Below are 19,875 nucleotides of genomic sequence, written 5' to 3'. Positions count from 1 at the left end.
TTTCTCTTTTTTTAAAATAGTAGTTTATGCACTCGAATGTATTATTCAAATGTAAATAGCAACAACAAAATATTGTTACCTCCATCAGCCAAAGGCCATAAAGAAAGCTTTGGCCAGGGCGGCCCCGTGGCTTAGCAGTTAAGTGCGTGCGCTCCGCTGCTCGCGGCCCGGGTTCAGATCCCGCGCGCGCACTGACGCACCGCTTCTCCGGCCATGCAGAGGCCGCGTCCCACATACAGCAACTAGAAGGATGTGCAGCTATGACATACAACTATCTACTGGGGCTTTGGGGGAAAAAATAAATAAATAAAATTTAAAAAAAAAAGAAAGCTTTGGCCAGAGAGCATTGAAATTCAGTAAAGAGTAGAGCTGACTGGCTGGTTTAGTGGACAGAGTACTAGAAGTGATACAGATACCCCATTGAGAAAGGGGAAGAAAAACGAGAACTGTAGTGCAGAGCTAACAAACTAACATCAATATGCTGAAGAGATAAATACAGACACCCTGTCAGGTGACAGCCCACACTTGGCTCAATCCACCAATATTCTAAATCCACCTGACATTATCTGTGGGGAGAGAGGCTGTGGAAGCTCAACTGATTTTGTGCAAACCTCTTTCTCATTATCGCTTAACTCTCACTGTGGGAAATCTTGACCCTGGTTAGCCTAATTCGATTTCTGAGAAATAGGTCCATGAATTGAATGAAAAATCATTTCTTGGATTACTGGAAGGGGATAGAAAGGAGAATCCTTACAGAGTCATAGACAAGCTATAAAGGGTTTCAGAGTTTATTCACTCCAGGTGGATTTATAGATCAGAATTCTAAACTCCTTGAACATAATTTTTAACCACCCTCAGTGTTAATGGAAAAGCTAAAATTTGGATCCAGAATTCCTGACTATAAGGCCAATACACTGTGCCACCTCTCTTACTGAAATACTTAATTAATGCTAAATATCACTCCAAAACAATTTTCAACAGATTTCTCTATGATTTTACACTTGATTACTAATAATTTTTTCTCCTGATGTACCCTAAATTATTATATAGGGAGCTGGAAGGTGGTTTAATCTAGAACCAAAATCAGAACTCTCTCTTCTTCAATAACTGAACTGCAACAAGCTGAAGAGTCTATAGTTTGTGCCAATCCAAAGTTGTTTGGGGGAACAACAAAGAATCATGGTGCCTCAGGATAACAAAAGACCTTAGAGATCATATAATTGTTTCCCTTCATTTTACAGATAGAGCACCTAAGATACCAACGAGAGAAAGGAATTGTTCAAAGCCACATGATTCTTAAGTTGATGAAATTGATGCAATAACCATGCCTGTTTTGCCTCCTATCTGTCATTACTGGTTGGATTAAATACGATATTAATAATCCATCATTAAGACGTTAAAATACTGTTACTAATACACTATCTGTAGGTTCAGAAGTTTTAGTCATTTTTCTAATCCTAAAGATGGAATAGTGGTAAGTCCACAGGACTAGGGTCAAATGAAGAGTTTTAATCCTAACTCTGCCACTAACTGATCATGTGATCTATTTCCTTACATGTAAAATGGGCATAATAATTCCCTACTTTAGAAAGCTTTTGGAATAAATAAGTAAATAAAATAATAAACATAAAATTTCTTTGTAAATGGTGAAGCTCAATATGCATTGAGGGTTGCTCATTCCTCTTCCCTCAAGCTCCTGAAAATGTAATGAGATACCTTTGAAAGACAGGCACTTTTATGCTATGGGACAGAGTTAAACTCATTGACCATCTAGGAATTAAGTCCAGGATATTGGCAGTAACATCATTAGTCCAATCACATTGCGGACCCAGGTGTGTTTATGTTAGGGGGAAGCAGGAGAGGCACAGATGTGGAGTTGCTGATGCAGTTCATACAACAACCCAAAGAGAGGAGAAATTTACTTAATTAAAAGGATGGCATTTCCCTAATACTGTATATCTCCTGGGGGAGAACATATTTTTTAAAATGAAGAAAATTTGAAATTACTGTGCAGAAGGTGACATCAGCAAGATGGAGGCCTAGGAGTCCCAAAGCTCATCTCCCTCACAAAAAAACAATAAGAACAATAAATAAACTACTACAAACTGAAGAAAACAGCTCAGGGAAAGCTCTAGACAACAAAGAAGCAGCAGCAAAAAACTGAAGAGCTCAAAAATTGAGGATGGGCACACACAAAAGCACAGGAAGCATGTTACCTGTGTCATCCCATCCCCTAGTCAGGAGCTGCTCCACACCTGGAGGAATCCCTTTTGAAGAAGTTCACCACACGGGGAGAAGGAAGGCAGAACCCCAGAATCTGCACCATTGTGGACATTTGCGGCTCTTGCTACAGAGGTTTCCCACAGTCTTCACTGATGCTGATCCCAGCTAATGGAGTAGCATGGGGTGCCCACCTCTGCATCTACTCCCCAGGCTGGAGTTGTTGCAGAGGTCAGACTTGTCCTCAGGGGCCCCGGTTGTTGCTGTGTCCCACTCTCAGGGATCTGGCACCACAGACCTTACCACATATAAGACAGGTGCTGCCACTGCTCTTAGCCTATCCCTGATCCCAGGTTGAGGCTCTGTCCCATCATTACCAGGGCAGCCTCCATTTCCCTCAGTTGGATTTTTATATACTAACAACAAATTATCTGAAAGAGAAATTAAGAAAGCAACCCCATTTATAATAGTATTAAAACAATAAAATACTTAAGAATAAATTTATCCAAGGAGGTAAAAGATCAGTACACTGAAAAATATAAGACATTGATGAAAGAGATTGAAGAAGACACAAATAAATGGAAAGATATCCTGTGTTTCTAGAATGGAAGATTAATATTCTGAAAATTTCCATACTACCCAAAGTGATCTACAGAGTCAATGCAATCCTTACCAAAATTCCAATGATATTTTTCACAGAAATAGGAAAAAAAACCTAAAATTTGTTTAAGACCACAAAAGACCCCAAACAGCCAAAGCAATCCTGAGAAAGAAGAACAAAGCTAGAGGCATCGCACTTCCTGATTTCAAGCTATATTACAACACTATAATAATAAAAACAGCATGGTACTGGCATAAAAACAGGCACATAGATCAGTGGAACAGAACAGAGAGCCCAGAAATAAACCAACATATTTATGATCAACTGATCTTTGACAGTTGTGCCAAGAACACACAATGGGGAAAGGACAGCCTCTTCAATATCCACTTGCGAAAGAATGAAATTGGACTATCTCACGCCACTCACAAAAATTAACTTGAAATGTATCAAAGATCTAAATGCAAGATCTGAAACTGTAAAACTCCTAGAAGAAAACATAGGAAAAAAGATCCTTGACATTGGTCTAGGCAATGATTTCTTGGATAAGTCACCAAAAGCACAGGAAACAAAAACTAAAATAAATAAGTGGGACTACATTAAACTAAAAAGCTTCTGCACAGCAAAGGAAACAATCAATAAATTGAAAAGATAATCTATGAAATGGGAGAAAATATTTGCAAACCATATATCTGATAAGGGACTAATAATCCAAATATTTATAAAAAACTTATATAACTCAATAGCAAAATAATCCAATTTAAAACCAGGCAAAGGTACTGACTAGACATTTTTCCAAATGGCCAACAGGTATGTGAAAAGGTGCTCAACATCACTAATCATCAGGGAAATGTAAATCAAAACCACAATGAGATATTGCCTTATACCTGTTGGGATGGCTTTTTCTCAAAAAGACAAGAGATAACAAATGTTGGTAAATGTGTGGAAAAAAGGGAATACTTATACTCTGCTGGTGGGAATGTAAATTGGTACAGCCATTATGGAAAACAGTATGGCAGTTCCTCAAAAAGTTGAAAATTGAACTACCATATGATCCAGCAATTCTACTTCTGGGTATATACCTGAAGGAATCAAAATCAGTATCTTGAAGGGATATCTGCACCCCCATGTTCATTGCAGTATTATTCACAATAGCCAAGATATGAAAACAAACTAAGTGTCCATCAATGGACGAATGGATAAAGAAGATGTGGTGTATATATACAGTGGAATATTATTCAGCCACAAAAAAGAAGGAAATTGTGCCATTTGCAACAACCTTGAAGGCGTTATGCTAAGTGAGATAAGTCAGACAGAGAAAGACAAATACTGTATGATCTCACTTACGTGTGGAATCTAAAAAACTGAACCTATAAAAACAGAGAATAGAATGCTGGTTACCAGGGGCTGGAGGGTGGGAAATTGGAGAGATGTTGTTTAAGGGTACAAACTTACAACTAGTAGATAAGTTGTGGAGATCTAATGCACAGCATAGTGATTATAGTGAATATTGTATTATAAACTTCAAAGTTGCTAAAAGACTAAATCTTTACTGTTCTCAACACAAAAAAATGGTAAATATGTGACGTGATAAAAGTGTTAGCTAAAGCCACTGTAGTAATCATATTGCAATATATAAACGTATCAAACTAACACGTTGTATACCTTAAACTTACACAATGTAATATGTCAATACTATCTCAATAAAAAAGTACTTTTTTTAGAAAATTCCTGTTCAGATCACATCTCTGCACTGCTTACAAACTTTCTATAACTCTTCATGACTTACCAAATAAAATCTGACTCCTTAGCCTGACTGACATTCACAGCCTGCTGTGAATATGCAATCTGTTCCCAATGTACTTTCACAGTTGCAAATTTCACTATGTCTCTTTCTGACCAGAAATCATAGCCAAATCAGATTACTCACCATTTCCCACTTGTCCCCATGATTTCATTTTCCAAGCCCAGTGATTCCAAGAAATGGAAAGGTCTAGCTAAAGATTCAGCACTAGGGATGCCAGTTATATACTGAGAAGGGAATGAGAAACACCTGGAATTCAGTAACACACATCCTAACCTCTTTACAGAAGCCACTTCAAGAAAAAAGTAAAATAAACTAATTTTTGGCTAGAATACGTCCAATCCATCTCAAAGAGACAACTGTTCTTTTCTTGAATAGTTTCTATAGACTGGTAATGAAACTAGAGAAGCATTGGCTTGAGTCACACCCACTCAACTTGTACCACACCTGTTCACACTATTTGCTGAGTTAAAAAGCAAATCCTTCATGACATCTTAGTAACTGAAAGCCACTGCTTCACAGAAACACACAGGAAGATTTGACTAGTAAATGTTGTGAATGATTAAATAATAAGATACTAGACCTTAGAGATATGATTCTATATGTGAACATAAGCAGATGTGCCCCAACTTAAAATGAGCTGTGTTCCAAAGTTTGCAAAGAAGTAAAGGTACATTCTTCCTTTGAAGCAATGCCATAAAGGGTAGCTAGTTCTCCACACAATGCTACATAAGTCTTTATTTCTTATAATTTATCTGAATGATTGTAACCATATTGCCAATGCATGAGCACTATTTCAGCAATGTTTCTGGTTAAGTGGACTTTCATAGGCCAGCCTAAGAACAATTTATAACACTGCCTATGTGGAGGAAGGAATTATAACATAAAAGAAGGGGAAACTACAGTACTAGGAATATTCTCTTCCCCACCATTATTTACTCTCTACCCCACACCCATGGACGTGATTAAAGTAATGAGCTGGCCACAAGCTCAAATCTCTCAAACAATCCTGGTTGCTGGTATCCTTACAATGGAGAGTCCTGAAAATCATCACCTTAACCAAGAGATCACATTTAGCATCAGCTATACTGAAAAAGCCTTGCTTTCTGATGTGGTACAATAGGAAGTTACAGCATCACCTACTAAGTATTCTTGATCCTGGCTTCAAATGTGCAGCCCTGCCCTGTGTCACAAATGCTACATTTCTATTTCAAAAGGGAAAATGATATTTCTTAACCCTCCACGTCCCATAAAAAAATTGCACTTACTCCATTTTAGCACAGGCCAGACCATCACGTGGCTGAGATATTAGGTATTCAGAGATTGAAGGATTACTATACATAAGTAAATGTTCATGTACATAAAAGTAATGGGCATGTGCCTAATTCTTACTTAAAAGTGACCAAATGCAATAAATAATGATGCAAATAATGACCAAATGCAAAAATAAATGAAAAGTAATACATTGTAGCAGTTAATAGTATGGACTCCGGTGCTGGATTGTCTGAGTTTCAGTCCTGGCTCTGCCATTTTCTAGCTGTGTGAGCTTTGGCAAGTTACTTGACCTCTCCGTGCCTCCATATTTTATCTGTGAAACAGGAATAATAACAGCACCTAGCTAGCAGGACTGTTATAAGGATTATATGAATTAGCATATGTAAAAAACTTAGAATAGTGCTTGGTACATAGTAAGGGTTATTTAAAGATAAGCTTTAAACTAACATGATGGAAATGAAAACTATAAATAAGAACCAGGTTCAAAAAAAATCTAATAAGAAAGCAAAGGAGAGTATCCAGTTTGAAGCAATGTCTGGAAAACCATATCATGTGAGGAGAATAGTTGAAAGTAATGAGAGTTATCCTGTAGACAAGAAAGCATGGAGTAGCTCTGAGAGATGTTATGTGAAAAAGGAAGCAAGTGCTACAGGGGCCTATAACTGGTAGGCATTAGAGAAAGGTGGACTTCTGCTCAATATAGGAAGCACTTTCCAAGCACTAGAGCTATGCCCTGTGGTAGTAGTACAGTTTATCGCTGGAGGGATTCAAACTGGTAGATTAATTATCAAGCATAATGCAGGAGGAACTCTTGAACAGGGTAGGAGCTTAGGACTGAAAGCCTCCCAGGTCCTATATCTGGTTCTAAAAATTCAAGATTTGATGATTGAATGGTAAAAGTATTAATGTATTGATTCCGTAATAGAGATTATATGCACATGGAAGGGACTGGACTTTTCATACTTATATTTCAAATCACAATTGGCTTGAGACACACCTACTCAACATGTGCCCCACCTGTTCACACTATTCACTGAGTTAAAGTAAAATAAAAACCAAGTCGTTCATGTCTTCTTAGTAACTTTGTATTTATACATGTGGTCACAGGTGCCAGTTTATTCTGAGACTAAGAAGACTGAGAAAATATCTTTCAAGATGAAGACATACGTAAAGACTGACACCTTTGGTACAGTGGCACCAAATTAGGCTATGTATGTGGCAAGGAAACAAATAAGCAACCCCCCAACCACATCCTCTTAGGTTCACAGTATCTGCTGTCACTGCTGCCACCACCATATAATCTTGATGCACAAAAAGTGTTGATATGGTGTCACATCCATCCAAAATCATGGTTTCCACTCTATTCTTAAATGTGTAAAAATGAGACCTTGTGCCCAATGTCTTCATTTCCCCTTCCAGATATATTCTCCACTCTTCTTCACCCTGTTCTCTTTCCTATAAGGCTGACCTGTATGAACTACATAAACAGGGCTCCCATGGCCTCTGGCTTCATCTTTGGTTTGGCCTCCTTGTCTGAAGATCAGAGGGAGGAAGAAGAGCAAAGTTTGAGTATGTAATCCCCTGGCTCTCTCCCAGTGAAATCGCCTCCACTAAAGGTGTCTGCACCTCTTAAAACAACATGTTTTACATGACGTAACTGCTGCTGGCCTTAGGTTCTTGCTCTCTCCCTTGGGGTGCCCCTACACCCAGATCATATCTTTACAATTAGTCCCTTTGCAAATCTAACCTCCTCAAATAATCTTAATTGAAATGCCTCATCTGTTTTTTTGGGGGTCCTGACTGATACACATCTCAAGTTTCAATGAATTGCAGTCAGACTTGGACAAAAGATCCATTTGGCACTTACTTGCTACTTAGGTTGGTCCATTATGAAGTTGCTTATATTTGACCATTTTGACCCAGAAAAATGACAGTTTCATAATAGTTCAACCTAACACTGTTCACACATATAGTTCTCATTTGTTGATGGTCAAAATACTGGACCAAGAAGTAAGAGTATAAGAAATGTCTTTATTATGTGAAACTGAAATTGTTCTCTGTAGCATTTCCTTAAGAATATGGGATTGGGAATCAGAGACTGCTGTTCTAGACCCAACTCTACTATTAATTTGCTATAAGGTCTTAGAAAACTCAATTTCCTTCTCTGGATCTCAATTTCTTCATGCACAAAATGAGGAATCAGACTAGATGCTCTCTACAGGTTTTCCCATGTCTGCTATTCTAAAATTTCAGAATCCCATATCCCTAACTATGTTAGTTCCTTGAAACAAGGACTGTGTCCCCAAAGTATTGTCCAAAGATTCATTACATCAGAATAATCTGGGGCATTTGATAAAATGCAGATTTTTAGGCACTATCTCCAGAGCTACTAAATTACCATCTCCAGATGTGAAGCCTTTCCTTGCTTACACATACTGAACATTGAGAACCACTGCATTGGGCACATGATTTATACAAAGTACTAGTCAATAAACTACTATTGATTGTTGAAGCTGCTTACGTAGCCATCCTAGGTGATTTAATTGAATAAACCACTAAAGGTAGATAAAATAATGCAACAAATGGATTTTTTTCAACATACAAAAACATCATTAAGAAGGTATGAAAACAAGCAAACAAAAAGAAGCAGCAGCTCTTCTAAGTACCAGAACTACCAGCATATACCATATATTTTAAATTTGTATTGGTTTCTTTATTTCTAGAAAATACAAATACAGTTCCAACCCAAATATTTGGAGCCAGGCTTTTAGTAATCTTATCCCTCCAAAGCATGGATTGCATTGGACTTGGAAGAAAGTAAACCCCCCAAAGTTTCTAATTCCCGTGTGTTATATCCAAGCACTTCTCTCTGCTTTTTCAAGCAGGATCTCTTGGCCTTCTCTTTAATATAATTACTAAAAGGTTTGGATATCTGGTTTTCTAGGCACCAACAGGATGTAAACATACCAATGTAAACAGAAGAGGTGGCAACTAACACTGAGGATGGAGACACAAAAAGCAAAAAGCAGACTTAGAATGAATATAATGAATATCCTTTATGATGATCATAAAGTCACCAAGAAAATGGACTCTTCTGTTCAAAATCCTTGTTTAGGATTATAAGAAAAGATGCAATACATTTTTAGAGAACTTTATTCTCAAAGTTAAAATTAAAAAGGCTTTACCACTTGAAGAGGTAAGGTTCATTTATTTAAAACTTCCACCTTATTTAGAACATCTATCATGGCCCAGTGAAGTCAGTATATGAGGAGTTAATGAAACAGAAATAGTCTGTTTTTCCAGAATGGGGTAAAGAAAAAAAGGGCCTCATGGGCCAAGATTCTAAGGACATATTAGCCCAGTTCTGTAGCCCTCAGCCTCAGAGATTACCGTTGAAAATGTTGATAGAAGATGGAAAGACTCATAGTACATGAAGATAATCAACCTTGCAAAAATAATTAGGAACAAGTCCTAATGCTTCCAAGAATATGGGACAGTAGCCAAATGTAAAACAACAACAAAAAAGCCATTACCAAACAATAAAATATCCTGTGTAATACTGACATATTTCAAGCTTAAGGGGGTCATTTCTAGTAGTGATATCCTCGGAATGAGATGGGATTTTAAAGTCAAAAGAAGTTCAACATAGCCAAAGAACACAGAGTTTGGTGACAGGAGGACTAAATATTAAGGCTGACAAGATAGGTCAAAATGGGCTTTAAGAAATCATGTTAAAAAGTTTGAACTTTAATCTAGGGACAGTAGGAAGCCATTAAATGACTCTAAACAAGATACATACTGTATTGTAGAAGAATCTCTAGCTACAGAGTGGAAGTTAGTTTGAATGGGAGCAAGACTTTAGGAAGTAAGACCAATTAGAGACTCTTGCAGTAGTCCAAGTGAAAGATAACATTGGATTAAACTATGGTGGTAAGAGGAAAGTTAGAAAAAAGTAGATGAATTCGAGGGATGTGGTAGGTAGAAATGACGGATCTTGGTGATTGATTCAATCTGGAGAGTGAAGGGTAGAAAACTGGCAAAAATGATTCAAAATTTCTGGCTTGAGCAATGGGGTGTGTGGTGGTGCCGCTGACTGAAACAAAGATAAATGGAAGAGGAGAATGCTGTGTTTGCTTGTTGTTTGTTTTCTGTTGTTGTTTTTAAATTGGGGGAGGGAGATGGAAATGATGAGACTATTTTGGACATGCTTAGTTTAATGAATTTATGGAATAGCCAAGTGGACATGTCCAATAGATAGTTGGATATAGAGGTCTGATACTCAAGAGAAGTTAGGAACTGCAATTGAGATGAGAATCATTGGCATATATATAAGGTAACGATGTCATGGGAAAGGATGAAATCACTTAGAGCCTGTATGGTAAGAAGAGCACCTAGAACAAAACAAAGAAAAACACCAACACCTGAGTGATGAACAAAGAAAGAGAAGATTACCAAAGAGATAACAAAAGATCTTTATATCACAAAGGCCTCTGATATAGCTATGTAATATTGTGGAAATTATTCTAAAAAGCATAGCCATAAAAGTATGAAGAATACCAGGTACACTATTTACCTTTGGTACTATGTCCAGACCTCTTTTACCGGGCCAATGAAACCGTCCCCCAGCTACTTCTGAGTATTACCATTGGCTGAAAGGAGCCACCTCACCCTAAAATGCCTGAGAAGTTATGTTTTCCTCTAGTCAGCCCACAGGCAATGACTGATTGAAATGAGCCTACAAAAGCCCAGGCCACTTGCCTCAAGGTGGGCCAAATCTGTAGTGCCATTCATGCTCCAAATCTCCCCGTGGGGTCAAATGGAGGCTACACTTCAAGTAAAATCACACCTTTGCTTTACTTCTTCCCCTTCCCTATCTCGCTTCCCTTACTTCCTTACAGGTTTCTCTGAGAGGACACTCTCAAAAAATTGTTTGCTTAGCAATCTTTGTCTCAGGCCCTGCTTCTAGAGAACCTAATCTAAGAACCAGGGAATTGTGGTGTCTCTGAAGTCAGAGAAAGAATTAATCTTACACTATATATTTATATTTTATGCATTATATATATATATATATATATATATATGTTTATTTCATAATAAAAAGGAGTCAAGGAGGAAGGGAAATGTCAACAATGTTGAATGTTGCTACATGCTACTAAAGAAATCGAGTAACATAAGAACAGACAAGTGTTCATTTTAGCAATAGAGCCAACATTGGCCATGTTGGTTGTAGAAGTTGCCTCAGAGTCATGGGGTTGGAAGTCAGACAGCAGTGGTGGAAGAATGAGAAGGGAGTAAGTAGAGACAATAAAGAAAACTACTTCTTCAAGAAATATGACTGTGAAGAGAAGGAAAGATATACGGTACTATCTGGAGGGAAGATTTTTAAATTTAAGATGGGAGATTCTTGATCACATTTAAGTGTTAATGGGACAGAACCGATAAAGATATAGGTTGAAGATCTAAGGGAGAAGAGAGAAAATTGAGAGCAAATGGCTGGAGAGAACTGCTTTTAAGATGTTACAGAGGGAATTCAAACACAGGCTAAAGAGTTGCCCAAGAAGACCTTTGAGATCTCTTTCTACCAAGAGTCTGAGCTGATGATGTTTTTCCAAATACAGTGCAATGTCTGAACATCAGATACCAGAGCACTTGAGTTCATCTGGCAAAAAAAATCAAAAGTTTTGGTCTAAGGCAAGAATTTATCAGTCTTATTTTTGTTCTAGGGGTTAAGGGCTCTTACCCGCCAATATCCTGCTTCACAAAGTCCCCAGGTTCTTGTCGTCTTGACTCCCCTTGGCCAGTTGTTCCAGGGAGAATATTAACCAGGAAGAGAAGCCCAAGGCTAGCCATGTAGAAGTGACTCATTTCTGTGATTATCATCTTCTTAGGCACCAACTTGTAGAGACCTGTGAGATCCGTGTTCAGGGAAAGAGGAAGGGGAAAGGAGGAGAAGACAAAGGGATAGAGGAAAAGGTTTTAAAAAAAAGATTTTATTAGACACTATTAGAGCCACTTAACTTCCCTGGTATCCAGTTACTAAATGCCTAATGTGACGTTCCCCTTTTCCCAGTTCATCAATGCCACTAAAATTCACTCCCAACATACCCTTCACTTGAATATACCAGAGCCCATCCAAGAAAGGGCAGTGTAAAGAGCTCTAAATCAGTAATTTGGAGTCTTAGCTTACAGTTCCAGCTCTTTCCCTGTCTTCCTATGACTAGGTGGGTCACAGAACTTCTCTCAGCCTCAGTTACCTCTTACAATCCAAGAGCTTAAAATAATCTCTCATGTCTTCAATTTATTTCCCCCTAATCCCATTTGATCTTTACTATCACTAATGCCTTTGCCATAGTTAACTGTGTAATATTGTAGAAAATTCTAGAATATGAAGACCTGGAGTCTCTTTATAGCATTTTTGGAATTGATTCCCATCTTGATACAGTTAAGTAATTTTCCAAAAGATCAAAGGGCCTGGGGTAGATAGACTGTTTCCTCTGAGTCAGGTTAAGAAAATGCTGAATGATGAGACACCATGGCTCTTGAATAGGAATGCAATGTTTCCCCATAAAGAGAGTTGAGGCCAGCCCCATATAGGGGCCACAACATAAAAAAGAAATCCAAGCCTAGGCTGCTGGTACAGAAGTCCCTAAGAGGTCAGCAAATTATACTGATGATAGAATTATATGATTTAGAGTTGCCTATATGCAAGGCTGTTTTATGAACTCTGGACTGGTGGAGGTTTATCCAAGACGTGGGGTTAAGAAAACAGCATAAAGTGGCACTTGCTTGCTATCTCTAAACCATATGGCTTCTTTGAATCTGAAACATTTACCACTTGAAGAAGACCTAACTCTGAGCCAACACCATACTCTTTTTCAGTAATATCAGTGGTTTAACTTTCAGAAGGAATGGAAGGATGTGAAACTTTTTTTCCAAGGAAAGTTTATGCAAGAGACTAATATGTAAAACACATACAGGCTGGAGAGCTATTCAGGTTGATGAGAAGATGAAGAACAAAAGTCTTTCTAAACCGATCCCATCCCCCAAAAAGCAGCCACTAGGATCTATACTAGATTGTCTTCTTGAATCTGTGTGATGAGAAAACAGCTATTTTGAGTTGCTGCCTAGGCATTACAGTATGACAACCCTGCTCACAGTCTGGACATTTAGATAAGGACTGGAGCTGAGGATTGCCACCACAAGTTCCTGCTTTTCTTTTCCTGAGGCACCTTTTAAAATATCCACTTAGATCTGAGCCCGGGAAAAGTTACTGACCTCTGCCGCAACCACCTTATAAGTAATAGGTACTTGCTACCCTGCTGTCTATCTTCTGCTCGCTCATGACTTGGGATGGAGAACTGCCCTTCCCCCAGCTCATTGCATTCCTCTGCCCCATTCTGGAATCTGTAAGTAATAAATCTTGTGACTTTACTTCCTTTCTGTGAGTGTACTGAAACTGTGCCTTCAATCAAAATGACCGTGGGGTTTTCACTTCCCTTAAGTGGGAACTTGGATGCTGAGGGAACTACCTGCCAACCCTGTGTGGGTGGCTTGTGGCTCCTCATTCAGCAGGTCATAATCTGCATATTCTTAATGTAATAGGTAAGCTACGGATGCCCCAACACAATCTGGTACAGGCATAGAAAACTATGATAATGAAGAAGATGGACTTCTGACATGAGGCAATGTCCACATTATAGATAGAAATAGTTGTAGAATTGGGTTGCATCATATAAAATTGCCAATTTTTGACAATTGTTGTTTCACAAAAACAGCAATTTCTTATGATCAATCTAATTCTGTGACATTGATGATTCATGAGCTGTACAAAAGTTGATGGTCATTTTACAGAAATGAATAGAAACAGTACAGTTCAGAAAACCATAGCATATGACTAAGAAAATATGGTACAGGAGCAGACAACTCTGGGGCATGAGAAACTTCCATAGTATGAGCAGTAACCACGATATATGCTCAAACATCCACAGTGCTTTAGCAGACGCTAATGTTGTATGATCACATGACAAAGATTAATGCTCAGATAATCACGATACATGATTGACAATTACTCTACAGGAACAAAGAGACTTGGTACAGGATATGGAGTCCAAATTGCAGAAATAATCCACGGAATATAAGACAGAACCATGATGGATGCTCAGAAAACGAGTGTATGAGTAACAATTCTGGGTATAGGAGAACATGGCCATGCTGCATGAGCAAAGAGACCCACAGAGTGTGTTCAACTATGCTATTCTAGTATATAATTATGTATGTTCAAATGATCATGGTAAACAAGCAGCAAACCTTCACACTAAGAATAGATGCCAATGACACAGAAGCAAATGCCCATGATTTGGAAGGAGAAAACTATGGTATATAGTATGATGCATTAGAAGACAGCAATATTATATGAACTCATGACTAAGGTATATGTTCAAATAACCATTATGCATGAGAAGACAGCCATCATATATAGAAGACGCTGAGCATAATGTGTGCCCTCCAACCACCATGACACTTTTTTAGCAAACATCATTATTATAACACATGGGATGACATTTATAGTATAAAACCACCTGACCATGGTATATATATCAGAAAACCATAACACTTGAACCTAATAATCACTGAACAAGAGAAGATGGCTTTGTATACACTCCATTAAGACATTGTACCTGATCAAAACCATGGCACTGGGCTATTGCACAACAATGTAAATATACTTAACACTAATAAACTATATAGTTAAAAATGGTTAAGATTTTTTGTTGTGCTTTTTACCATAATTAAATTTTTAATTAAAAAAAAATGCTACTAGAGCAGGTAGCCTTAGCAAGTTCCCAACAACAGGACCCAACCCTGGTATATGTACAGAGTAATGTGAAGCATTAGCAGATATTAGTATTAAATGAATATACATCCATGGTACATGCTCAGATGACCATCAAACAAGTGTAGACAAGGACTGTAGTGGAGCAGATACCCCAAATTCTTCTTATGACAAACTTGGTACATTTGCAAGTGACCATAGTGCGTAAACTGAAAACCATGACACTTGAACAAAGAGCCTTCAAACATGATAAAGTATCCATGTAGCCGGAAATAACTATGGTATATGCTCAGAGAACCATGATGCACGTGAAGAAATATTTGGTATATTAGTCTTTAACCATGATGTGTGCACACACAATATATGTATCATGGCAACCACCATACAGGAATTAAGCGACATGGTTTAAGATGGCCTTGCCAGGGGAATAGACTGCCAGGGTGCAGGAACAGAAGGCCGTGGTGCAAGAGTAGGCAGATATGCTCAAATATTTTTCACTGGAAAAAAGAGGTAAGATATAGATGCAAGTGGCCACAGTGAAGAATTGACATCTTTCAAGTACTGATGACCATGGTGAATAAATAGCTGTCTATAATATATGAACAAACAAACATAGTACACCCATCCATGGTGAATAAACTGAAAATTACAGCAAAGGAACCTCATATAATGACATAAATATTCAAACAACTATGCTGCATGAGCAGAATGTAAAACTAATACTAGTTTTAAAGTTAGTATGAAGAAGCCAGGCCACGTTGCAAAAGTAGACAACCATGGTGTATGCTCATAAAAGGACAGTACATGGATAAACCTCAATGACATATGAGCTTACAACCAATGGATATATTCAAATAACCTTGGGCACAATAGCAGATGCCAGTGGTAGGAGTAGATTGGCCCTAAAATGTGAGGAGACAACCCTTGTGCAGGCTCAGATAATCTTGGTGTTACAGTGGATTATCCACGGTACATGAGCACACAATCATGACACATGCTCAAGCCACCATAATATGTGATTGCATGGCCAAAATAGCAAAAGGTTACTCAACCAATTCACTCCACTCAAGAGCTAAAAGAGGATACAAGGAACAAACCATAGGGAAATATCATCTATAAGCTGGTGACTTACAAATTAATATCTCCATCCCAGATCTCTCCTGCAACCCATATCTGCATTTAGATGTCTGCGAGGCATCTTAAACCTAACATGTTCAAATCTGAGGTTCAGATATCCACCTGCACGCACACACACACACACACACACACACACACACACACACACACAGACCTGGTCTTCCTGCAGTCTTCCTCATCTCAGGTAATTGTAACTCCACCCCTCCATTTGCTCAGAGTTTTCATTCTTGACTCCTCTTTTACTCTCATATATCACATCCAATCCATCAGTAAGTCTCATTGGCATTCCATTCAAAAGTAAACATATCCAGAATAAAACCACTGGTCATCATTTCCGCTGTTACAACTCTGGCTCATCATCCCTTGCTGAGATCATTGTAAAAGCCTCTTAACTGGTCTTGTTGCCTCTGCCCTTGCTCCCCTACAATCTGTTCTCTATACAGCAGACAGGGTGAACTTTTAAAGTGTTAAGTAAGATCACGCCTCTTCTCTGCTCAAAACCCTCCAGCTGCTTCCCATTTCAATAGCCTTATTAAGATCTACAAGGACCTACATGATCTAATCCCCAAATAGCTAGCTAACATCCTCTACTACCCTCCTCTCTCACTCACTCCACTTCAACCACTGTGGCCTCCTTGCTGCTCATTGAATATGCCAGACATTCTCCAGCTCTAGGGCCTTTGCACCTGTTATTGCCTCTACCTATAATTTCTTCCATCCAATTTCCAGATAGTTTGTTCCTTCTCTCAATTCAGGTTTGTATTCAAATATCACCTTTCCCATTGAGGCCTTCCCTGACTACCCTATCTAAAATTTCGATGCTTCCACACATCCTGGATAGTTCCTATGCAGTTGCTTGCTCTATTTTTTCTCCTTTGCACTTCTAATGTATATATTTATGTTTTTTGTTGTTGTCTGTTTCCCCAGTAGAATATAAGCTCAATGGGGACAAGGAATTTTGCTTGTCTTAATCACAGATATATACCCAATGCATAAAGAAGAGTGCCTAATAAGTAATGCATACTTAATGAATAAATAAAGGAATGTTATTTCAAAAAAATCACATCTATAATGAGGTAAGATAGTATAAAGCATAGGGTGTAGGATGGGCTTTGGAACCCACTAGATCAAGAGACTACTCAACACTACCAAATGCTAGTCTTGTTAAGCTTTAAATATCTCCTTCTTCAATCTAAAACGAGGATACTAATACTCATCCTATAAGAATTATAAAGATTAAATAATATGACATACATAAAATGCCTGGCTAAAGAACTGCTACCAGGATGAGTCTGCTATTAGATCCTGTCCAAATACAAATTCATTTTATCATGAACATTTGAGCATCTACTATGTACAAGGCACTGATACAGCACATCCTTCTATTAGAATTCCTAAAACTTCTTTACCTCAGTGCCTAGAAACTACCAGATACTGACACTCTGTCTACCAACTCCCCTGCTTGGATGCTATGAGGCACTATCTGCCAGAACTTTACCTGAACAGAGGCATCCCAAGTGCTGCCACCCAGATACTACAAAGCCAATGCTGCCATTTCTTTGCCTCAGTTTGTCATCAGAGTTTCATTTGAGGCCATCTAATTCCACCCAGCCTCAAAGCATTGTCATTATTAAAGGTTTTGGAGTCAGAAACATCTTAGTTCCAGTTCCTGATATACCACATAGAAATCTGACATTGGGTGAGTGATTTATCTCAATATTCTTAGCTATAAAATGTTGATAATGATAATACTGTCATATAGGAGTGTTATGAGAATTAAATGGCATAATTCATGTACAGCATTAAACGTTATGTTTCTTCTACCCTCCTAATCTCTAATCCCCTGATCCTACCACCTTTAAATTGCCCATCATCACCTTCATGTTCTTCTTTTCTTACCCTACTTGGATTACATACATCATCCATAATTAAAATCATAATAATCATGCTCCGGTATGTACCCTCAATACACTCGCCTCTCTTTTACTCTGTTGTAACTGCCTAGAAAAACATAAACCCTAGTTAAATTCATCTCTTTGCCTGCAAATAAGCAGCTATATATAGCTGGAGAAAAATGCATAATTATGCCTGACTTCAAATGTCCCATGATCCTTTTACATTTGCCAAACCAATTTGCTCTCAACTCTCTGAAACAGCTATTTGTTTTTACTTTCTTTTCTCTCCTTAAATCTCCAATAACTCTTCTCCCAGACTCTCAGCAGATGGCTTTGCTTCTTATTTACCAAGAAAAATAAAACAATCAGAAGACCTCATCTTCCAAATATCTATTATACCAACCTACCTGAATCTCAGCCATATACTCTACCTTTCCCCTTGTTACCAGGAGTGTTTATGCTCCTGTCTAATGCTAACCCTCCCACATGTGCCCTGGATCCCATTTCCTGTCTCCTGCTCAAGGATTTTACTTTGGTGACTTTCTTATCTCTCCCACACTTGTAAGATTTTTCCTCTCTATTGGCTCATTCCCTACCGTATAAAAAAAAAAAAATGATGTACTATCATCCACCATTTAAAAAAAAAAAAATCCCTCCCTTGACCTGACATTCCCCTCCAACTCTTTCCCAATTTCTCTGCTTCCCTTTATGGTAATTCATTTCAATAATTTTTGGTATCACCGTCTCAACTTCCTCACTTCTCATTCTCTCATATCACTTACATCAATCACGTATTTTCATCTATCACTCCACTGAAACCACTCTTATTATTCATTCATTCAAAACTTATGGAGCACCATCTATGTACCAGGCACTGTTCTAGGTGCTGGGAATACAGCACAAAACAGCCCAAAAGGGCATCAGTGAAGAAAGTGACAAACACTAGACAAAGAACTCCTCTCTCTTACATACCCCATATTAAATCTACCCATACCCAATCCACATCTACACCTTAATTTCTTTCTTCCACACCTATATCCAAACTATCATCTTATCCTGTGGACTTCAGGACAGATTCAGACTCTGACCACTTCTTACCACCTCTATGGCCCACAAGCTGGTCTAAACCATCATCTCTTGCCCACATGATTGCAATGAATAGCCTCTCAACTTGTTTCTTTGCTTCCTCTCCTGTTCCCTACAATCAATTCTCTGCACAGCAGCCAGAGTGAGCTTTTTAAAATATAAGTCAGATTTTATCACCCTATTCTCAAATTTTTCCAGTAGATTTTCACTGGATCAAAAGTACTTGCCATGATCTATAAGGATCTACTTGACTTGACCACCAGCTACCTCTGAATCTCACCTCTTTCTACTTTCCCTCTCCAGTACTCATATCAAGTTAAACTATTTTCCTACTGTTCCTTGAAAACACCCAACATGCTCCTGCCTTGGGGGCTTTGTACTTCTTCTTCCCTCCGTCATAAATGCTCTTCCTCCATATATCAGTTTGGCCCACTCCCTCACTTTTTTTTACAATTCTAGTCCTGTGTCACCACTTCAGAGAAGCTTTCCTTGATCACTTTTATTTAAAACTGCATATTCCTTCCTCATTTCTCTCTATCCCCTTGCCCAATTCCATCTTTCTTATAGGATATAGCACTACCGAAAATTATATATTTATTTATTTTTTATTTCCCCCACTAGATATAAGCTGCATTAGTACAGAGACCCTATCTCCATTTCTGGGCCATAAAACAGTGAATGCTTTCTGCAGGTCATGCCCACACTACTCCAGGCATACTTTCCTTCTCAGAGATATATTCTCAAGACTGTCTTTCCCTTCTAAAACCTTTCCTCCATGGCCTATCAGTCCTTACTTTTATGGGAAACAAATGTTCCTATGTCCTCTATCTCTTAATAGAAAACTCTCCTCTTCTCCTTGCCTTAAGTAAAGTGGGGTTTACGTCAAAGACACTACTTCATTAACTTTCCTCTGAAGTGTAGCATGTGCATATTTCCATACATGATGCAACTCAGAGACAGGATCTCACCACCTCAATGCCACTTTGAAACTATTCCTCCTCTGTGTGCACACACTCCTTGCCATTTG

The 19,875-nt window shown here is 38.3% G+C and overlaps 1 protein-coding gene across 9 annotated transcripts in view; it reads right to left on the bottom strand.

Moving 5' to 3' along the window:
* The window catches only part of GABRA3 (gamma-aminobutyric acid type A receptor subunit alpha3), a 253,136-nt gene that overhangs the window by 127,856 nt on the left and 105,405 nt on the right, over positions 1-19,875 (bottom strand). For 7 of the 9 annotated variants that reach the window (XM_087426807.1, XM_087426799.1, XM_087426803.1 and 4 more), the window contains exon 2: positions 11,638-11,803. The exons of the other annotated variants lie outside the window; for them this stretch is intronic. In XM_087426807.1, coding sequence (XP_087282933.1) covers positions 11,638-11,803 — 166 coding nt within the window. The remainder of the gene's footprint in view (positions 1-11,637; positions 11,804-19,875) is intronic. 9 annotated transcript variants of the gene reach the window in all.

Source organism: Ceratotherium simum, chromosome X (assembly GCF_057802395.1).
Source record: "Ceratotherium simum simum isolate JZ-2026a chromosome X, ASM5780239v1, whole genome shotgun sequence".
Classification (NCBI taxonomy): domain Eukaryota; kingdom Metazoa; phylum Chordata; class Mammalia; order Perissodactyla; family Rhinocerotidae; genus Ceratotherium; species Ceratotherium simum.
The sequence above is the reverse complement of the archived record's forward strand: the minus strand, read 5'-3'. Positions and strand labels throughout refer to the sequence as shown.